Source organism: Pleurodeles waltl, chromosome 4_1, assembly GCF_031143425.1.
Source record: "Pleurodeles waltl isolate 20211129_DDA chromosome 4_1, aPleWal1.hap1.20221129, whole genome shotgun sequence".
Lineage (NCBI taxonomy): Eukaryota > Metazoa > Chordata > Amphibia > Caudata > Salamandridae > Pleurodeles > Pleurodeles waltl.
Genome location: NC_090442.1, coordinates 979,444,646 through 979,463,972, shown reverse-complemented (window position 1 = coordinate 979,463,972; position 19,327 = coordinate 979,444,646). Strand labels below are relative to the sequence as shown.

The 19,327-nt window shown below is 49.3% G+C and overlaps 1 protein-coding gene across 1 annotated transcript in view; it reads left to right on the top strand.

Annotated features, from left to right (window-relative positions):
* The first annotated feature begins 18,686 nt into the window (after positions 1–18,686).
* The window catches only part of CPNE8 (copine 8), a 934,223-nt gene continuing 933,582 nt past the window's right edge, over positions 18,687–19,327 (top strand). The window contains exon 1 of the mRNA XM_069229743.1: positions 18,687–19,243. Within this exon, the coding sequence (XP_069085844.1) occupies positions 19,113–19,243 (131 nt within the window). The 5' untranslated portion in view covers positions 18,687–19,112. The remainder of the gene's footprint in view (positions 19,244–19,327) is intronic.

The following is a 19,327-nucleotide window of genomic DNA, read 5'->3' as shown; positions in this document are numbered from 1 at the left end:
ACAAGTAGAGGAACTGGTAGCCCTTAGTAGAGCTTGCCTTGTTTCTGCTCAGTTAAAAGTTACCATCAATACGGATAGCCAGTATGGATTTGGAATAGTCCATGATTTTGGCCAATTGTGGTCACAAAGAAGTTTCATGACCTCTTCTGGTTCGCCAGTGAAAAATGGTGCGAGGATTAAAGAATTGTTGCATGCTTTCCAAATGCCTGAAAAGATTGCCGTGGTGAAATGCAGTGCACATCTGAAATCACAAGACTTTGGCCCTCATTACAACCCTGGCGGTGAGTGGTAAAGCGGGGGTAAAACCGGCAACAGGCCGGCGGTAAAAAAAATGGAATTATGACCATGGCGGAAACCGCCAACATAGATAGCCACTTTAAAACTCCGACCGCCACGGCTGTACAAACAAACAGCATGGCAGTCACCGCCAACAGACAGGCGGAAGACAATATACCGCCCACACTATTATGAGAGGCCAATCCATCACCTTTTCCGGGGCGGATTTAACACAAACAAAAACATGGCGGAAACAGGACTTGGAAGGGGAAACACTCACCTCTACACAACCCACAAGGAACCAGGACGCCATGGAGCCTGAACTCTAAATCGATTGTCTTCCTGCTCCTCTACCAGGAGCACGAACGACGGCGGCGACAACCACGGTGAGTACTGCACCTACAACACAGGGGAGGGGGGAGGGAAAAGAGAGTGACACACACACGCAACACGCAACACCTCCACCCACAACAACATACACACCAATACATGCTGCAACATTACATTTACACCCCCAAACCCACCTGGAAGAACACAAGGACAAAAGGAAATGATTGCAACCATTGTAATCAAGATTTATCCATTAATCAAAAATGTATATACACTAAAAACAATTATGTACACCAAGAATTCAAGTCCAGGTACTGCACCTAAATAGTCCGTGGACCACTGGGCCCAAAATGCATGGGCGAGGCCCACAGTCGATACCCGATCGAAACGGAGAGAACACTGCAGGGGCATCAGATCGAAATAAAACAGGTACCTCAGGGGGAAGGGAACGGGGGGCACCTCAGCCGGATGAGTGCACGATGCCAGCTCCACGAGGGTGCTCCATGCCCATTGATGTATCCTGGGGAGTGCAAAGCCACAGTCTCTTAAGTCTCTCCAGTGGGTGGTTTGCCCACTGCTTTATCTGGGGAGTACAAAGCCACAGTCTCTCAAGTGGATAACAGTCTCCACTGGTTCTGGAGGGGGCTTTGTGCCCAGAGTGCTTCATCCTGCCTAGGATAGAGGTTGCCCCAGAGAGCTTCACCCTGCCAAGGACAGAGGTAGTGGATGTCTTTCTCCACTGGTTCTGGAGGGGGCTTTGTGACCAGAGTGCTTCATCCTGCCAAGGACTGAGGTAGTGGATGTGATACTCCACTGGTTCCGGAGGGGGCTTTGTGCCCAGAGTGCTTCATCCTGCCAAGGACTGAGGTAGTGGATGTGATACTCCACTGGTTCCGGAGGGGGCTTTGTGCCCAGAGTGCTTCATCCTGCCAAGGACAGAGGTAGTGGATGTCTTTCTCCACTGGTTCTGGAGGGGGCATTGTGTCCAGAGTGCTTCATCCTGCCAAGGACTAAGGTAGTGGATGTCTTTCTCCACTGGTTCTGGAGGGGGCTTTGTGCCCAGAGTGCTTCATCCTGCCAAGGACAGAGGTAGTGGATGTGATACTCCACTGGTTCTGGAGGCGGCTTTGTGCCCAGAGTGCTTCATCCTGCCAAGGACAGAGGTAGTGGATGTCTTTCTCCACTGGTTCTGGAGGGGGGTTTGTGCCCAGAGTGCTTCATCCTGCCAAGGACTGAGGTGGTGGATGTGATACTCCACTGGTTCTGGAGGGGGCTTTGTGCCCAGAGTGCTTCATCCTGCCAAGGACAGAGGTAGTGGATGTCTTTCTCCACTGGTTCTGGAGGGGGCTTTGTGCCCAGAGTGCTTCATCCTGCCAAGGACAGAGGTAGTGGATGTCTTTCTCCACTGGTTCTGGAGGGGGCTTTGTGCCCAGAGTGCTTCATCCTGCCAAGGACAGAGGTAGTGGATGTCTTTCTCCACTGGTTCTGGAGGGGGTTTTGTGCCCAGAGTGCTTCATCCTGCCAAGGACTGAGGTAGTGGGTGTCATATTCCACTGGTTTTGGAGGGGGCTTTGTGCCCAGAGGGCTTCATCCTACCAAGGACTGAGGTAGTGGATGTGATAATCCACTGGTTCTGGAGGGGGCTTTGTGCCCAGAGTGCTTCATCCTGCCAAGGACAGAGCTAGTGGATGTCTTTCTCCACTGGTTCTGGAGGGGGCTTTGTGCCCAGAGTGCTTCATCCTGCCAAGGACTGAGGTAGTGGATGTGAATCTCCACTGACGGTGGTGCAACATGCACGCGGCCCAGGCCCCTGGAACTGACCACCACCCTCGTACGAATGACCACTGGGGATGGCAGCCATGTCTGCGGTAGTGCCACTGGCTCAGGATGTCACAGGGCCGTTGGCGGTGCTGGCGGCGGGGTCAGTAGCGGCGGTGCTTGTGGCGGTCATTGTTGCGGCGGTGTTTGCGGCAGTCATTGTTGCGGCAGTGCTTGTGGCGGTCATTGTTGCGGCGGTGCTGGTGGCGGCCACACTGACTGCCGTGCTGGTGGCTGGCTCACTGACTGCCGTGCTGGTGGCTGGCTCACTGACTGCCGTGCTGGCGGTGGGGTCAGTAGAGGCAGTGCTGGTGGGAGGCTCACTGACTGCAGTGCTGGCGGCGGTGTCAGTAGCGGCGGTGCTGGTGTCGGGCTCACTGACTGCGGTGCTGCTGAAGGACACAGTGTCTGCGGTGCTGGTGAAGGGCTCAGTATCTGGGGTGCTGGCGGCAGTGTCCGTGGCACCGGTGCATGGGGCGGTGCCCGTGGCGGTCTTGTCCACTGTGCAGGTTGGCGGTGACGTTGACTTGCCTTTCATTTTAAGGCCCTTCCCCACCTTGGATGGTGGCACAGCTGTCTTGCCACTTCCAACAATTGTCTTGTCTGAGCCCTTGGTGCCAGGTGTTTTGGCCTTCTCCCTCCGGGATGTGGGCAACTTTTTCTGTTTAGGAGGTGGGAGAATGTCCTTGGCCTCGCTCCTTGGGAAACTGGCAGACCTGTTGCTTGGCGCACTCCAAAATCCGACTATTGCTGGCACCACTGTGCCCTGTGATGTGTTGGCTGAGGTGCTGGGTTGGGACCTGGAAAGGCGGGCCCTAGGGGACGGACGGGGTGGGGGAGGTGAAGGGAAGAGGTCAAAGCTTGACAGAAAACGTTTTTTAGACACACTGGGACGGGTAGATGGAGGGGGTTTGGGAGTGGAGGAAGAGGTAGTGGTTGTAGGAGGTGTTCATTTGCTGACTTTGGGTAAAAGTACATGAGCTGGAGGTTGTCGTGAGGTGGATGGCTGTTGGGTGGGTGTGTGCCTGCATTTGTGTACTTTGGGAGGAGGGCTCACAGACACACTGGGAGAGGACACAGGGGATGTGTCAATGGTAGTGGGGGTGGTGAGTGCACGTGAGCAGTGTGTGGTGATGGGCGTGCTTGTGATGGAGGTAGTGGCTGAAGATGTAGTGCATGCAGGTGTGAGTGGAGACATGACAGGGAGAGAGGAGGGAGACGTGGAGGAGGGGGACACAGTGGAGGCAGTGGATGTTGGTATGTCTGCATGGGTATGATGCTTGTGTGAGTGCCTGTGGGATGTGTGGTGCTTATGTTTGCCAGAGCCACCCTTGTGTGTTGAGGTGTGTGCATGCTGGTCTGATGGTGTGCTTGGGATAGGCTGAGGTACAGGGGATTGGGTCTGGGTGGAGGAAGTTGGAGGGGGGAGGCTGGACACAGGGACAATGGCTGCCAACAGTGCTGAGGCCAGAGCCTGAAATGCTCGCTGTTGGGCTGCCTGACCAGAATGAATGCCCTCCAGGTATGCATTTGTCTGTTGCAACTGCCTTTCTACACCCTGGATGGTATTCAGAATGGTAGACTGCCCAACAGTGAGGGATCTCAGGAGGTCAGTGGCCTCCTCACTGAGGGCAGCAGGGTTGACTGGGGCAGGGCCTGAGGTGCCTGGGGTGAAGGAGATGCCCACCCTCCTGGGTGAGAGGCCATGGGACACACGATGAGGGGCTGCTGGGAGGGCGGTGCTGGTAGGAGGGGTGGCGGCTGTAGCTGTAGATGCGGTGGGCACAGAGGGGCCCGCCACCGCAAGGGAGCTTCCATCAGAAGAGGAGTCGGGTCGCTGGTCTCTGCTCCTGTCCCCGCCGTGGAGCTCCCCTCACCCTCCGTCCTACTGGTGACTTCTGACTCTGTTGTCTCGCCCTCCAGGGCCATGTGGGGTGCAGCTCCCTCCTGCTCTGGTTGCACTGCTCCTCCGCCTGATGATGCTAATGCACACAAGAACAGGGAGACCACAAAAAGAGGGGGGAAGAAAGAAGAAAGACATGTTCAGCGCATGCAATACCGCTACTGTTGGTGGACACTACAGACACACCAGCCCTCTGCACTACGCCATGCACATAGAGTTCCCCAATTCATCACAGGGACATGGGGTACAAGGCCAATGCCCAATTGCTGCACACATGGAGGTCACAGGAGCCTGACTAGGTGTAGTAGGCTCTTACCACTGGTGGGGTTGGGGTGCCAATTAGCCTGCCTCACAAAGGGTCCTTGCCTACAAAGCTCGTCCTAGCCTAGGGGATCCCACTGCCCACCTGCCCCACCCAGACACCTCCAATGCGCGCAGAGTCAGATGGATGTGATGGTACTCACCCCCTTGTGGCCGCTGTGATGCCCTCAAGTGCCCATCCAACTCCGGATACGCCACCGCCAGGATCTGGAACATCAGGGGGGGTCATGGTGCGACGGGCACCCCTCCCACGTTGTGAGGCCATCCCCAGCTGGGCCACCGCCGTCTTCTTACTCCAGCGGCGAATGTCCTCCCATCTTTTACGGCAGTGGGTGCTCCTTCTATGGTGGACCCCCAGGGTCCGGACGTCCTTGGCGATGGCATGCCAAATATCCTTCTTCTGGTGGGCGCTGACCTACAGGAATAGTACACGGGAAAAGGAAAATCTTGAACAGTCCGGACCGTCACAGTCATTGTCCCTCGTTCCCACCCTTGCCGTGACGCACATACACACACCATCCGATCATGCAGGCCTCATTCCCCCCCGTTTCTTCCATCCACACCACTCCAAACAGGCATTGCCCATACAGCATGCTCACAGTGTACTCACCTGTTTGTATGGAGGACCGTAGAGTAGTGTGTACTGGGGGAGGACCCCATCCACTAGTTTATCCAACTCCTCCGATGTGAAGGCAGGGGCCCTTTCCCCAGACACATGAGACATCGTCGCTTCCAGACTGAGGTCACAGCAGCACTTGCAGTGTAGATCCTCTCCTGTCGCAGATCAGGTATCAAGTGAGTGAACAGACAGAAAATGTCCGTCACGTCCGCGGCGGTGCGTACCGTCACCGCCAGCGTACATCGTCATTGGCTCCTGGGACCCATAGGGTCCAATGTTAACCAATGCAGGATTGCGCTGCGATCTTCGACTGCCTACCGCGACGGTGTACAACGCCAGCGCAGTTACCTCATATCCCCTTGTCCCAAATTACAGGTCAGGCAGCCGCCATTTCAGGGGGCCACATGGCATTACATTTTAATGCATCACACATATCTAGGCCTTGCATACACACAAAGACAGGCACATAGCTTATTGACAAATGTGTGCGATTAAATTCTTTTTTTACTACCTCAGTGTTGGCTGACTCTGTGCTCGCTGTTCTCATCCATAGGGTACGTCCGCTGGGGCAGGTGAGGAGATGGTGGCATCCTCCGGTGTACAGACCGCTGATGGACCTGTTGACAATGTAATAGTCACCTACAGACGTGTTTGTGTTACAATCCAGGAACTGTGTGCCCAGTTGGATCCAGACCTGATGTCAGCTATCCGCCATCCCACAGGAATCCCCTCTCTAGTGCAGGCCCTGTCAGTACTCCATTTCCTGGCAAGTGGGTCTTTTCAAACAACAGTGGCCACAGCATCAGGGATGTCCCAGCCTATGTTCTCAAACGTGTTGTCCAGAGTGTTGTCTGCCCTGCTGAAACACATGTGCAGCTACATCGTGTTCCCTAAGGTGGAGGATTTGCCTACAGTGAAAGGTGACTTCTATGCCCTAGGACATATCCCAACATCATAGGTGCCATTGATGGGACACATGTGGCCTTGGTCCCCCCCCCACAGGAGTGAACAGGTGTACAGAAACCAGAAGAGCTATCATTCAATGAATGTGCAGATGGTGTGTTTGGCCGACCAGTACATCTCCCATGTGAACACCAAGTTTCCTGGATCAGTGCATGACGCTTACATTCTGAGGAATAGCAGCATCCCTTATGTGATGGGGCAACTCCAGAGGCACCGTGTGTGGCTAATAGGTGAGGACAAGCACCCTATACCTTGTGGATAGTTGTCTGGGTCTGGGGTTGTCCCTAAGGGTTAGTGTGTGTCTAACAGTTGTCCCTTGACATTTGCGGTGACTGGGTACCCCAACCTGTCATGGCTACTGACCCCAGTGAGAAATCCCAGGACAAGGGCAGAGGAACGCTACAACGAGGCACATGGGCGAACTAGGAGAGTGATAGAAAGGACCTTCGGACTCCTGAAGGCCTGGTTCCGGTGCCTCCATATGACAGGTGGTTCTCTGTACTACTCACCAAAGAAGGTGTGCCAGATCATCGTGGCCTGCTGTATGCTGCACAACTTGGCTTTGCGATGACACGTGCCTTTTCTGCAGGAGGATGGTCCAGAAGGAGGTCTTGTGGCAGCTGTGGAGCCTGTGGACAGTGAAGAAGAGGAGGCAGAAGAAGAGGATATCGACAACAGAAACAACGTGATCCAGCAATACTTCCAGTGAGACACAGGTAAGAAGACATCACTGTAGGAGGCTGGCCTGGTTTGTAGTGAGTACCAAGGGATACTTACACTCTGCACCAGGTCCAGTTATCCCTTATTAGTGTAAAAGAGGTGTCTAGCAGCTTAGGCTGATAGAAAAGGGTAGCTTAGCAGAGCAACTTAGGATGAACTAGGAGACATGCAAAGCTCCCACTATACCACTGGTGTCAAATGTACAATATCATAAGAAAACACAATACACAGATATACTAAAAATAAAGGTACTTTATTTTTATGACAATATGCCAAAAAGTATCTCAGTGAGTACCCTCAGTATGAGGATAGCAAATATACACAAGATATATGTACACAATACCAAAATTATGCAGTAACAGCAATAGAAAGCAATGCAAGCAATGTACAGTCACAATAGATTGCAATGAGAGCACATAGGTATAGGGGCAACACAAACCATATACTCTAGAAGTGGAATGCGAACCACAAATGGACCCCAAACCTATGTGAGCTTGTAGAGGGTCGCTGGGACTGTAAGAAAACAGTGAGGGTTAGAAAAATAGCCCACCCCAAGACCCTGAAAAGTAGGTGTAAAGTGCACCTATGTTTCCCAGAGAGCAAAGAAGTCGTGATAGGGGAATTCTGCAAGGAAGACCAACACCAGTAATGCAACAACAATGGATTTCCAGACGAGAGTACCTGTGGAACAAGGGGTCCAAGTCCAAGAGTCACACTCAAGTCGGGAGTGGGCAGATGCCCAGGAAATGCCAGCTGTGGGTGCAAAGAAGCTGCCACCGGATGGTAGAAGCTGTGGATTCTGCAAGAACGAAGAGGACTAGGAACTTCCCCTTTGGAGGATGGATGTCCCACGTCGTGAAGAAGCTTGCAGAGGTGTTCCCACGCAGAAAGACCGCAAACAAGCCTTGCTAGCTGCAAGGTTCGTGGTTAGGGATTTTGGATGCTGCTGTGGCCCAGGAGGGACCAGGATGTCGCCAATTGTGTGAGGAGACAGAGGAGGCACCCAGCAAGACAAGGAGCCCACTCAGAAGCAAGCAGCACCCGAAAAAGTGCCGGAACAGGCACTACGAAGAAGAGTGAACCGGAGCTCACCTGAAGTCACAAAAGAAGGTCCCACGACGCTGGAGGACAACTCAGGAAGTCGTGCACTGCAGGTTAAAGTGTCGGGGACCCAGGCTTGGTTGTGCACAAAGGAAATCCTGGAAGAGTGCACAGGAGCCGGAGCAGCTGCAAATCATGCGGTACCCAGCAATGCAGTCTAGCGTGGGGAGGCAAGGACTTACCTCCACCAAACTTGGACTGAAGAGTCACTGAACTGTGGGAGTCACTTGGACAGAGTTGCTGAGTTCCAGGGACCACGCTCATCGTGCTGAGAGGGGACCCAGAGGACCGGTGATGCAGTCTTTTGGTGCCTGCGGTTGCAGGGGGAAGATTCCGTCGACCCACAGGAGATTTCTTCGGAGCTTCTAGTGCAGAGAGGAGGCAGACTACCCCCATAGCATGCACCACCAGGAAAACAGCCGAGAAGGCCGCAGGATCAGTGATACAAGGTTGCAGTAGTCGTCTTTGCTACTTTGTTGCGGTTTTGCAGGCGTCCAGAGCAGTCAGAGGTCGATTCCTTGGCAGAAGGTGAAGAGAGAGATGCAGAGGAACTCTGATGAGCTCTTGCATTTGTTATCTAAAGAATTCCCCAAAGCAGAGACCCTAAATAGCCAGAAAAGGAGGTTTGGCTACTAAGGAAGGAGGATAGGCTAGCAACACAGGTAAGAGCCTATCAGAAGGAGTCTCTGACGTCACCTGCTGGCCCTGGCCACTCAGAGCAGTCCAGTGTGCCAGCAGCACCTCTGTTTCCAAGATGGCAGAGGTCTGGAGCACACTGGAGGAGCTCTGGGCACCTCCCAGGGGAGGTGCAGGTCAGGGGAGTGGTCACTCCCCTTTCCTTTGTCCAGTTTCACGCCAGAGCAGGGCTGGGGGATCCCTGAACCGGTGTAGACTGGCTTATGCAGAGATGGGCACCATCTGTGCCCATCAAAGCATTTCCAGAGGCTGGGGGAGGCTACTCCTCCCCAGCCCTGACACCTTTTTCCAAAGGGAGAGGGTGTAACACCCTCTCTCTGAGGAAGTCCTTTGTTCTGCCCTCCTGGGCCAAGCCTGGCTGGACCCCAGGAGGGCAGAAACCTGTCTGAGGGGTTGGCAGCAGCAGCAGCTGCAGTGAAACCCCGGGAAAGGTAGTTTGGCAGTACCCGGGTCTGTGTTAGAGACTCAGGGGATCATGGAATTGTCTCCCCAATGCCAGAATGGCATTGGGGGGACAATTCCATGATCTTAGACATGTTCGGAGTTACCATTGTGACGCTATACATATGTAGTGACATATGTATAGTGCACGTGTGTAATGGTGTCCCGCACTCACAAAGTCTGGGGAATTTGCCCTGAACAATGTGGGGGCACCTTGGCTAGTGCCAGGGTGCCCACACACTAAGTAACTTAGCACCCAACCTTTACCAGGTAAAGGTTAGACATATAGGTGACTTATAAGTTACTTAAGTGCAGTGGTAAATGGCTGTGAAATAACATGGACGTTATTTCACTCAGGCTGCAGTGGCAGGCCTATGTAAGAATTGTCAGAGCTCCTTATGGGTGGCATAAGAAATGCTGCAGCCCATAGGGATCTCCTGGAACCCCAATACCCTGGGTACCTCAGTACCATATACTAGGGAATTATAAGGGTGTTCCAGTATGCCAATGTAAATTGGTTAAATTGGTCACTAGCCTGTTAGTGACAATTTGTACAGAGAGAGCATAACCACTGAGGTTCTGGTTAGCAGAGCCTCAGTGAGACAGTTAGGCATCACACAGGGAACACATACATATAGGTCACAAACTTATGAGCACTGGGGTCCTGACTAGCAGGGTCCCAGTGACACATAACAAACATACTGAAAACATGGGGTTTTCACTATGAGCACTGGGCCCTGGCTAGCAGGATCCCAGTGAGACAGTGAAAACACCCTGACATACACTCACAAACAGGCCAAAAGTGGGGGTAACTAGGCTAGAAAGAGGCTACTTTCTCACAATCACTGCCTCCTACATCTGATAAAATTGTTAGATCTATCATATGTCTGTCACTTTCACCCAGTGTATGGACCCTGGCCTGTCACTTTGCCTTTCCATTTCACAGATGTGGGTCCCACTGTGTGACCTCTGCTATGTTACCTCAGGGACTAGAGCTGTGTGACATAGGTATGTTGACAATACAAAGTGCATTGCTATTTTCCTGAGTTATTACAAATACACATTAGTAAAAGCACAGACGGACTCCAGCTTGTTTTGTGATTCAAGGGTGTTTATTTAAGTACAAAATAGTGGAGGACGTTGTAAAATGGTTAGGGGTGATGGTGGAGGAATGTCCATGGCAGAGTCAAGTTATTAGTCTCACAGGTGCATTGTCCAAAGGGGCATAGGGAGTGGAGCTAGGGCAGTTTAAGGATGGACAGGGTGAGAAAGTGGGACAGAAGGATGACATTCAGGGTGGTCTCATTTCTTGGTGGGGGTCTTGGCCTTGCTCTCTGTCTTTGTCCTGGATCTCAGGGGCCGTTTGCAGGGTGGTTCTCCATCTGCAGGGGGTGGGGTGCTGGTGTTGTGGTGCTGTGGTGGTGCCTCCTGTCCACTAGTGCCAGCAGAGGTGGTGGGAAGTTCATCGTCCAGGGTAGTGTCAGGGGCCCCTTGTTGTGCCACAGTGTCCCTCCTGGTGTTCACAAGGTCCTTCAGCACCCCTACAATGGTGACCAGGGTGGTGTTGATGGACTTGAGTTCCTCCCTGATCCCCAAATACTGTTCCTCCTGCAGCTGCTAGATCTCCTGAAACTTGGCCAGTACCATTGCCATCGTCTCCTGGGAATGATGGTACGCTCCCATGATGTTGGAGAGGGCCTCGTGGAGAGTGGGTTCCCTGGGCCTGTCCTCCCCCTGTCGCACAGCAGACCTCACATGTCCCCGGTATTCCTGTGCCTCTGTCCCCTGACCAGTGTGCCCACTGCCACTGCCCCCAGGTCCCTGCTTTTCTTGGGGTGGTGGGTTTGCCTGGGTTCCCTGTAGTGGTGGTCTCACTGCTGCTTGACGTGTCCTGGGGACAGAGGTATGGACCCGCTGGGTGGGTGCTGTGCTGGTGTTTCCTGAGGGGGGAGGCTCTGTGGTGGCTTGTGCCAGTGTGAGGGGAACCGACTGTCCCGAGGTCCCAGATGGGCCGGGCTGGTCATCTAGATCCAGTTGGACAGAGCTGCTGTCATCACTGTGGGCCTCTTATGTGGGGGGGTGGTCATGTCTGGAACCTCCTGTCCGGTGACGTTGGGTAGGGGTCCTGCAGGGGAGTAAAGGTATGATTATTGCATCTGTGTGTGCCATCGTGTGCAATGAGTGGGTGACCCTGTACCCCAGTCTTACATTCTTGTGTAGGACCATGTGTGATAATTGTTTTGGGGTCTGTGTGGGTATCTGTAGTGGACATGCTTTGGTGATGGGTGTCCATGCTTTGTTGTTGCATGCAGGCCTTGGTGTTGGGATGGGTAGTTTGTGATAGTGGGACATATGTGAGGTGTTGGAGTGATCGGGGTGAGGGTGAGGGTGGGGGTATGTGATAGCATGCAGGTAGGGTGGGGGATATGGTATTTAAGAATTGACTTACCAGAGTCCATTCCTCCAGCTACTCGTGTGAGGCCCTCAGGATGCAGTATAGCCAAGACCTGCTCCTCCCATGTTGTTAGTTGTGGGGTTAGTTGTGTGCAGTCCTCTGAACTGCAATCTGGTGTCTTGAGACAACGGAACGCACCTTCCCCCGTACGTCGTTCCACCTCTTCCTGATGTCATCCTGTGTTCTTGGATGCTGTCCCACTGCGTTGACCCTGTCCACGATTCTGTGCCATAGTCTTCCTAGCTATGGGGGTGTGCTGCACCTGTGATCCGAATAGCTGTGGCTCTACGCGGATGACTTCCTCCACCATGACCCTGAGCTCCTCCTCAGAAAACCTGGGGTGTCTTTGTGGTGCCATGGGGTGGTGTGGGTGATGTGTGAGGTGGTGTGTGTTGTGATGTGTTAGGGGATGTGTTTGTGTGTGTTGTGTGAGGTGCGTGGATGTTGTGTGAGTGATGGTGTTGATTGCCTGTGGATGCTAGTTTCTTGATGGTGGTTTCTCTCTCTGGCCTTCTGTCGCAATTCTGGTCGTAAGGGTTTGTGGGTGATGTGGGCGTGTGTTTTATATTGTATTGGGTGTGTGGGAGTGGTGTGTGTATGTGTATCAGGTGTGTGTATTTGGAATTGTCCAATGTGGTTGTGTTTTGTAAATGTGTGTGTATTTTGAGCGTGGCGGTGTGTACCGCCAATGGAATACTGCGGTTGAAAGACCGCCGCGTGGATTCGTGGGTCGTGATAGTGTGGGCGTATTCCTGTTGGAGTGACGGTGGAAGTTTTGTTATTATCAGTTTATCACTGACCTTTGGTGTGGCGGACTTGTGTGGGTGTCTAGATTTTGGCGGATTCCGTGCTGTGGGTTGTAATAGCTGTAGCGGAATTCCGCCACCGCTGTGGTGTGTTGGCGGTCTTCTGCATGGCGGTAAGCAGGATTTACCGCCAATGTTGTAATGAGGGCCTTTGAGTCAATGGGAAATGGCTATGCAGATCAAGTCACAAGGTTTTGCGCATTGAACAGTATATCATTCAAAGATAAATGGGAATTGTTACCTGAAGAACATTAAACATGTCCAAGTTTTGCATTGAAAGTAATTGATACATTACAAGAATTGAAAACACTGCAGAATAATGTTGACAGGGAGGAAAAACATTCAGGTAGCAAAATGAAATGTGTACAGCGACAGGATGAATTGTGGGTTTCAGTAGAGGGTCAGTTGGTTCTGCCAAACAGTCTGGTGTCTCAAATGGCTAGATATTATCATGGTCAAGCACAAGTTGGGAGGGATGCCATGATTCGCCTATTCAAGCATAATTATTTCAACCCAAGGTTTAGACAGGTTGCTGAAGCAGTTTGCCATTGTCGCGTCATTTGCCTGCAAATGAACCCAGGGAAAGGGACGCTGGTTAATTTAAGCCATATTGGAAGAGCAGGAGGTCCATTCAGCAGAATGCAAATGGATTTTCTTGAGATGCCGGTGTATGGAGGTTTGACATATGTGTTGGTGATTGTTTGCATCTTTAGTCACTGGATTGAAGCATACCCTACAGGAAGGAATGACAGCCTCACAGTAGCGAAACTGCTGCTTAGGGAACTGATCTCACTTTTTGGGTTTCCGATCTCTTTAGAATCAGATAGGGGCAGTCACTTCAACAATGAAGTATTAAATGACTGTGCACAGCACTGAAAATTGAGCAGAAGTTGCATTGTAGTTACCGCCCTGAAGCATCAGGACTAGTGAAATAGATGAATGGTACCTTGAAGTTAAGAGTTGCAAAGATGTGTGCGTCTACGAACCTGAAGTGGCCTGACACACTGCCTTTAGTTGTGATGACTATGAGAAACACACCCGACAGAAAGACGGGATTGTCGCCTCATGAGATCCTCATGAGCCGAGCCATTAGGTTGCCAGCGGTGCCTGCAAATGCACTTGTCAACATTACAGATAATATGGTGTTGGACTACTGCAAGGGTCTGGCTGATGTTGTTCGGTCTTTCTCTCAGCAGGTGGAGGCCACCACACTGCCACCAATCCATGACACAGGGCACAACCTGAGAACCAGTGACTGGGTTGTGGTCCGGAAACACATGAGGAAAACGTGTTCGGAGCCTCGCAGGAAAGGACCGTTCCAGGTAGTTCTGACTACTTCCACAGCTGCGAAATGCGCTGTAGTTCCGAACTGGATACACGCCAGCCATACGAAGAAAGTGCCATGTACTATGGACAATGAAGAAGAGTTGTTGAGAGCACCAACAACTGCTACAAGAGAAGCCTCAGAGCCGGAAAGAGAAGAAAGAAGAACTGGGGCCGAATCTGAACCCATTGAGGAGGGTTCAGTCACTCCTGTGAGAGACAAAGGAGAAGACTTCCAGGGGGGTGACAGTGAGTCTACCTCCATTGAGGCAGCAGGGTAGCCTAGTCAGAGGAGGGCTTTCCCAGAAGTAGACGATTTTGAGAGACAAACAGAGCAATGCCAGACCACAATGGGAAAGGATTTGAGGCAGATCAAAGTCATTGTGATGTGACTCCTCCTGAACCAGTTGCAGGTCCGTCAAGAGAAAACACCGCAAAGCAAGAAGTTGTTTCAAGTTTGACACTGAAAAGAGCATTGACCAAGGGTCCACTGAAAGGAGATAAGTGGCCGGAGTCACATGCAAAGAGAAAAGAAGCAGTTGTTGAGACAACAATTGAGGAAGAAGTATATATGACAAGGAGAGATATCTATGTGAAGGAGAATTGAATGGTGATCGGAAGTTGAAAAGGAAGAGAATAGCAAGTCCAAGGTACGCAGGTCTTGAATGGGCGTATGCAACTACAAGTGAATGGCAGAAATCATTTTTGTCTTTTTGTTTTGTTCGAAACTTTCCAGGTAAATATTTTGCCACTTAAAGGAAGCTGGTGAACAGAACTGTAGAAACAACTTGGGAAAAAGTGCAGAGAGAAAAGACACTGTTGAAAGTAACCAGAAAAGACTTTGATAACCTGATTTGACCTTTTGAAAACCTGATTTTGACAAGCTGCTAAGCCGATTTTTAACAAATGATCTTGGAAGAGAGTCTGAAAGCTGTAAATAACTGCTGAAACAAGATTTTTGTTTTTGATTTTTGATGCATAATTTCTAATTTTTTCTCTTCTGCTTTCTGATTCTTTACAGATCATGAGTAACGTTAGCCAGCAGGCTAGGGAGAACAGGAGTTGTAAATATATGAGTATTGGTTTGGCCATTGTGTGTGTGATATTATTTGTGATATCGTTTGTGGGTATGACTGTTCTTGGCAAGAGTAAAGCCAACCATACTTCAGCTTTAGAGACAACTACTGCATTAACAGCAATAGAGAAGTTTAGGTTAGATGAAAAGTATCTGCACGTAGGTAGTAATCCCAAGGGGAACTTTCTTCTCATGTCTTCTATCGTTGGGTGAGTGAGTATGTTGAGACGATGGATGCGAAGAATTGTTTTGTGTGTACGCAGATTCCTTCATCAGTTAAAGAAGGAGTTACTTATCATAGTCTTCCTCTTACTTATGGGATAACTTGTAGTCTGTTACTAACAAGATTCTATAACCAAGAGTACATTTAGTACTTCTATTCCAACCATGATGTGGTGTTTTTGTATGTCCCCATAATTAGGTATTTGAGTAGAGTAGCTAAGGATAATGATATAGTATTAGTTAGAGGTTTCTTTGAGCCTACATTAACTTTTGGGGCAGCTTATGCGCACAGAAATAACCTGACATGCTTGCTTACACCTTTAGAAACGAGCTTCTTAGATCACACAGATGACAGGAGAAAGGCATAGAAGGAGAAGTTAGAAAAAGGTTTAGAGAAAAGGACTTACACAAATAATTATGCTTGTAGTGCAACAAAAACACAAGGGAAATTAGCTTTAGATGCACAACACGTAGGGAAGCTTTGGGTATACAGGCCTATATCTTGCACTGACACTTTGTGGGAATGAGTGAATGTAGACATGTTTGTGTTTCAGAGTAAATGGACATTTATGTTGAATGGACAGGATCCAGCGATACCTGGCATATATTACATCTGTGGGCCTAATTCTTATTATCGTCTTCCAAGAGGATGGTATAGCACATGTTATTTGGGGATAGGTTCCCCAAAGATTTTTCAACTTGATGACTTAAAAGAAATTTCCAAAAGTGACTGAATTACATCATATTAGAGAGAGGAGAGATTCTCCTTCTGGTATAGTGGGAGATATATTTGGATCAGTTATTCCTTCAGTAGGAGTTGTTCTGAATTTGATAAAGATTTGAAAGTTGTCTACTATTGTGGATAACATGCTGACAACTTTTTCAGGAACCATGATCCTGATAGTTACTGAATTAGCTGCTGAAAGAGCTATGATTCTTCAGAACCGCACTGCGTTAGATATTCTTTCAGCAAAGGATAGCAGAGTTTGCAAAATGCTTAATTCTAGGCATTGCTGTTCGTTCATTCCTGACAATAGTAAAGAAATTAGAAGCTTACTTACTAATCTAACTAATGAAAGTGCTGATTTGAAAGAATTGAAGGAACCAGGTGTTTGGGAGAAAGTTGGCTAAGGGTTTGCTTCAGTGGGAAATTGGCTCGGCAACATTGGGAAATGAATATTATTGAAAATAATACAAAGGATATTGATTATTGTGATTTGCTTAATTGGAATATGGGAATATGCAAGTTGTGTAAAAGGAGCAAATTGAAAAAACTGAAAAATTATCAGAGGAGGGAAGAAAAGAAAAGGGAAAAATTGCTTAGGGAAAATTCAAAGAGGGAACAAGTATTTGAAGGGGTAGAAATGACAGAATTTTAGCTGAAGCGAAAAATTTGTGAATGAGGGTTTAGTGTGATGACACATTTAGTAATCAGAGGAGGGATTGTTAATTTAGACGATTTAAAGAAATTACAAATGAATATTCATGTATCGCGAGTATTGAATTTGCGTAGAAAATGTGATAACTTAGAGAAAAATAATGCATGCATTTGAAAAGTGTGACCACGTGAGTGGCCGTCAATGTACAAGAAGTGTATTTATTAATGACTTATTATTATGAAATGTTGAGCATATGTTTGATTAATGTAGTAATATGTCATATTGAGGGTTATGCATTATGTATTAGGTTTACTAATTGAAAGCCTAAACTTAGTGGAGGTCTTGGCCTAGTTGCACGGCCTCATGTCAAGCTATATTTCTTAGGTGTTTAATAAAATGGCTGTTTAAGGTACTAAATTGTGATTTTCCACTGTGCTGGCCTAATGTGCTCGTAGCTAAAAGTCTTTCTCATGAGAACCACTTGCTAGAAGATGCTGTACTAGCTAATGCAACATTGTTTAATGTAATGTGTGTAAGACTGACTTTCTCAGGAGAATAAAATGAAGGCACTGACTGGAGTATAAGCTGCAACAATATTGTTACCTGACGAGCCGGATGAATGAGAACAGTACGAAAGGAGCCAATTATCGACATGTGAACCATGTAGTAGAAGAACTTTAGATTTTAAGTTTTAGTTTTATTGGACAAAGTGTGAACATGCGATCCCTTGACCAATAGGGACTTGGGAAGTAGTTTTAGGAAATCTAACTTAGCCGAACTGCACCGAGAGGCGAGAAGCCATTCTCCCCATTCTTTTTGAGAATTTAGACGCATTTGCCCATTTTCCGCCTTGAGAAGAGACGTGCTTAAGTGTACTGTTTAAAGACTGCCTTTTCTGAACTTTGACGCTGTTTCCTGATTCCTTGCTGACCAGACTGATGTCCTGATGACGAAGAATGTCATAGCTTGCTGATCCAAACTGAGGATAGGTATATTGACTATGACGTTGTTTGCTATGTCTATATGCTTTTGTTTCTAGGTACCAACCACTATTTTTACATACTTAGATGTTTTTCTAAATTTGTGTTGACTAAATTGTTTTGCATGAAGCCCAAACATGCTATTCTAATATGGTGTTAGTTGGTGTTCGTGCTAATGAAGTGTGATACATGGAGTAACATCTGATGTCTTTTCTTTGCTGAATCTAAATGTATGTGATATAGTTTGCGCAGTTTTTCTTGTTATTAATTTGCACTGTAACTTTAGAATGTGTAGTAGCTGAAGCTTTGATTAGATTACGATTCTTTCGTCGTTTCAGTCACCCAGTGTTGTTTCTGTATGTTTACCAATTGATTTTGAGATTAACCTACGTGACATTAGCATCCTTAATATAGGGAAATAAATATTCTAACTTTTTCACCAAGGTGTGGTTATTCATGACTGCAAGGTCATGGTGTATGACAATTACTGACTCTCATTGATTACTAATGTTATTGATTGTCATTGATTATTGATCTGCATGTACTGGATATATGGTGGGAACATCTTAAGCACAGTCAAAATGTTCATCCACCTATTCACGTCCCCTTGTAAGTTCAATTATTAAGGTCAGATGTGCCAATAGTTACTAGTAACTTAATAAGTAAACTCCACCAGGAGCAGCATCCTTTCTGCTCAGGCCACTCTGTTTAACTGTCATGCTCCTCCAGTCACTCACCAACATTCCATGGTATCACACATTTGCTGCGAACTCAAGCTAATCAATAAACTTCTGACATATTATATCCAGGAAGAGTGTCACTGTCATTTATTATGTTGCATGCATTGTGTCGTTGTAAATTTCAAGTAATCATCAAAATTGCTAGGGGTAGTAATGCTAGGCTGGTGCACAGAACTACACAGTTACAACGTCGCCTTCCTCCTTTTGTCTGCATTGATTTCAACCGGTTGTTTTCTCTTTCCTTTCGCTGCTGACTACAAACCTTTAGCCAACCGCCTCCCCAGGACGTCCTGTACTCTTCAAAGCAACTTCCTCTACATTATACCAGAGGGTGCGTTACAAGTTTCCTAAATAAACAGAATGCAGAGCCAGTTTCACAGCCAGTTGATTCGCGCAGCTCGTGACTGATTAAATAAACCTCGCTCTGCAGCCTGTGAGCAGCTCGAGGGCTGTCCTCACATTTCCAGCGGAGGGGGTCTTCCTCAGTGTTGCTCTCCGCAACTGGCCAGCGGTGTTGTAATTAGAGCCCGCCCTGCGAACTGATGAGGGCTCCAGAAAGAGTTTCTTGGTTTTCTTCACGTAGCAAAGTCGTGCGCCAGGAAGCAGTTAAGAGTTATGAAGTGACGCCACACGACAGCTTTTTTGGAATTACAACTCGCGGCAGTTGTGTCGTCACGAGGCAGTTTTGAAGTGACGTCGCACAGCAGCTGTTTGTGTTTTGAAGCAACCTCGCGCGGCAGCTGCCACTGTTTCGAAGTGCAGTGGGCGCAGCAGCTGAGTTCAGGTCTCCGGGCTCGCGCCGCCCTGCACGGCGGAAGCAGCTCCACTGAGAGGCAGGAGCGCGTGCCGCCCCGCCCCCGGCTGACAGCAGCTGCACGGGCTGCGCCTGGCTCAGCACAGGCTCCCACTGCCCCTGCAGCCGCGCGGCTTCCCCGGCCGCCCCCATGTACGGATCGGACAAGCCCGCCCTGGACATGATGGACTATGGATTCAGGGTCCCGGCGCCCAGTGGAGACTTTAGCCCCTTCAGCGCTAGTATACCAGCCACCAAAGTGGAGCTGACCGTTTCCTGCAGGTGAGTGTCCAGAATGGGCATGGGGAGGCACTCAGGGCTGTCAGGGAATGTGTATCTGCTCTGCGAAGTGGTGACCATTGGTCC